The sequence below is a fragment of the Notothenia coriiceps genome, unplaced genomic scaffold (assembly GCF_000735185.1).
Source record: "Notothenia coriiceps isolate Sejong01 unplaced genomic scaffold, NC01 NC01_scaffold00000339, whole genome shotgun sequence".
In the NCBI taxonomy this organism is placed as follows: Eukaryota; Metazoa; Chordata; class Actinopteri; order Perciformes; family Nototheniidae; genus Notothenia; species Notothenia coriiceps.
In genome coordinates, this window is record NW_011333040.1 from 9793299 (window position 1) to 9796350 (window position 3052).

General features: G+C 44.8%; 1 protein-coding gene across 1 annotated transcript in view; it reads left to right on the forward strand.

Annotated features, from left to right (window-relative positions):
• The window catches only part of LOC104950723 (catenin delta-1-like), a 19269-nt gene extending 18696 nt beyond the window's left edge, over window positions 1-573 (forward strand). The window contains exon 10 of the mRNA XM_010777283.1: window positions 437-573. Within this exon, the coding sequence (XP_010775585.1) occupies window positions 437-573 (137 nt within the window). The remainder of the gene's footprint in view (window positions 1-436) is intronic.
• The last annotated feature ends 2479 nt before the right edge of the window (window positions 574-3052 follow it).

A 3052-nucleotide genomic window follows, 5' to 3' on the forward strand; every position in this document is an offset into this window, starting at 1 on the left:
TACAGCATAAAGTATACAATAAAACCATAATTAAGAAAATACTGAAATTGAATTTCCTTGTAGTTTTACTATAATGAGTGATTTATGTGATTGTACATATTATTTGCACCCTAGGAACATAGGGCAGGACATATTTAACAGATAAACAAGTTGCACATCATATTTAAGGGTGGACTCCAGGCAAATGATATTTACATACATGTTGCGGACATACAAGATTAAATAAATAAATTAGTGGGCAAAATACACACTGTGTTTTGGTTCATTATGGCCTGCTTTCTAACTGGCCAATATTGACTTGGCTCATCTGTCCTACTCTCACCTCCTCACTCTCCCTTCACCTCCGCACTTTCTCCCCTCGCTCTGAGCTTCAGCAGCTCTGCCCCCCTGCAGCCATCTTGTCTCTGAGGACGACCGTCTCGACTCCATGTCCCAGCACCTCTCGCAGCTCCTCCACCTGCGACCCGCTCCTTCGACTGCTCATCCACCTTCGGCAACGGAAATTGCTCCGCACACGACGCCAGCCTCCTCTCACTCCTCTGCCTCTACTGTGAAGGGGACGCCACAGAGTAAGAAATACTTCCTGTGACAAGGGAATGGACACCGGTCAAAAGGCTCCACACATCCAAACTGTTTTCAATCACGATGATCGATTACAGGAGTTTAGGCAGGGACAGTTAAACAGATAATTTGAATTCAATTAATTTGGAGGGAAAACCAAAGGCCCCTGAAAGGATATAAATGCATAACCCATGGCACTACAATAAGTACAGTAATAGAATCATACGGGGAAATCGTAACTCTAATGGATGAGTTGGTTTCGTTTTTATCTTAATAACTATAGGAAAAAACATATTAAAAGATACGTTATTGTGTGTCACATTGGAAAAGTGACAATATAATATACTCTATATGCGCGTAATGTATACTAAAAGGCCTGATCTTTGAGTTTGCGTGACAATAACCCACAATGTGAAAAGAAAAGAAGAGTAATCGAGCCTACAATAAAGGAAATAATGAAAGAAAAACTGTAACATTTGTGGTTCACATTCTCATTGGTCTGAATCACAACTTAACGTTTTCCTGATGAGTTAAATGACCCAAGACAAATGTCAATGCAGATTCTGTCGCTATGTCAGGCAATATAGTGGTGCCACTGACTCTAAAAGGGATTAGCGAAGACCACAGCTACAGTCCTGACAGATGAGCCTATGTTAGAGCAGTGGGCCAGGGTCCCGGCTCGACCTGACAGATGAATGTTGCGTAGGGCAAAGACCCAAGTGGGGGGGTCGGGATGAGGGATGAAGCCAGGATAAGACTGGCCAGATAATGAGGGGAATTAAATGAACAGGACAGCAGCCAAGGAGTGAGTCATGATGCAGACACGAAATCGTCAGGCGGGTCTACTCAAATCAGGTGTGGAGACAACCTCAATTCTCTCCTTCTCCTCTGATGCCCTTCTCCATCTCCTTCGCGAGAGTACACGACGCGGTGCCTCCCTGAGCCGCAACCTCCCTCCGCCTGATTAATCCCGACCGGAGAGCAGGCCAGACACAAAGTGACACGCTCCATTAGGCCAAGTGGCGGACACTTGAACTGAGGCGCGATATCTGCAGCTAAAACAGAAAAGAGGCGCCTGATAGAGCGGTTTTCTACGGGTTAACAGGTGTTGGCGAGCGAGAGGTAACGCATCTAGACAACAGAAATTGGACGCAAGTCAATGGTAGAGAATAACTTTCTGATCTCGGGACCGACTAAATAGTGGATGCGCGGGCCACTCGAATAAGGAAGGGCCTTTGGCTTTCTGCCTGGGTTGCGGGCCCACCACAAATAGAATCACATTCTGTGGAAACAGCTGATGGCAGCAGGTTTTACTGTACCATCTCCATGGAGGCGCAGCTGTAAATTGATCCCAGGCTTACTGCATCACCACAGGCCTGGTGGACAGCCACATAGCTCCCTGCGCCACGTTCCTCTGTAATAATCGCTGTAGTGTTACAGGCAGAGGCTGACTCTAGAATAAGATGAGAAGTACAATATTGTGTTCTGTGTTGCGTTATCAGAATGTAGAGTGAAGCAATGCGCGTGTGGAGCTTTAATCACTCAGATCTGGCACTATTTCCTTAGATAGATAGGTGAGTGTGGCTGGAGGACAGACATGCTCAATATGAATGTTCAGCAGGTATCTACACCGAACAAAATAAACGCCTAGACACTATTTGTTTTGCTCCCATTTTGTCATGGAGATGAACAAAGATCAAAACATTTCTTATATACACAAAAACCATTTCCTCAATATGACTCACAAAGTCCGAAAAAATCTTTGATAGTAGCACTTCGCCTTGCCGAGATAAATCCATCCACGATCACAGGTGTGGTAATCAACGATGCGATCTAGACGCATGATTATGCACAGGTGGTGCCTTAGGCGGCACAAGAAAGGCACCGAAGTATCATTTGCTTTGGTAGGGGTGCGTCTGGGGGGTCGAAAAACATCAGTATCTGGTGTGAGGGTTAGATTAGGGTTAGGGTTAGGGATTAGGTAAAGTTGTCGAATCAAGTGGCCCGTGCCATCGTCCATAACATACGCCTGGCCCTGAACCCACCACCACAATGGCCCACCGAAGCACCAACACTGTACCCTAACACACCTGTTTTATGGGCCAGCCTAAGGCCACCGGCAATAATCACATCGCTGTCAAATCAGCACTGAAAGCCACACCTGTGGAGGTGGGATGGATATATCGCAAAGGAGAAGTGCCACTATCTCACAGATTTTTTCAGATTTGTGATCAATATTTGAGAGAAATGGTTATTTTGTGTATGTAGAAAATGTTTTAGATCTTTGAGTTCATCTCATGAAAAATGGGAGCAAAAACAAAAGTGTTGCGTTTATATTTTTGTTCAGTGTAAATAGAGATTTGAATGCATTCAAACCAGTTTCGGCTGAAATTGGTTTCCGGCCATTCCTCATGGTTCATTCACATTAAACTGATGAATAGTCGGATCATAAAAGCCACAGCAAACATTAGTTATGGAGGGCTGAATTGTG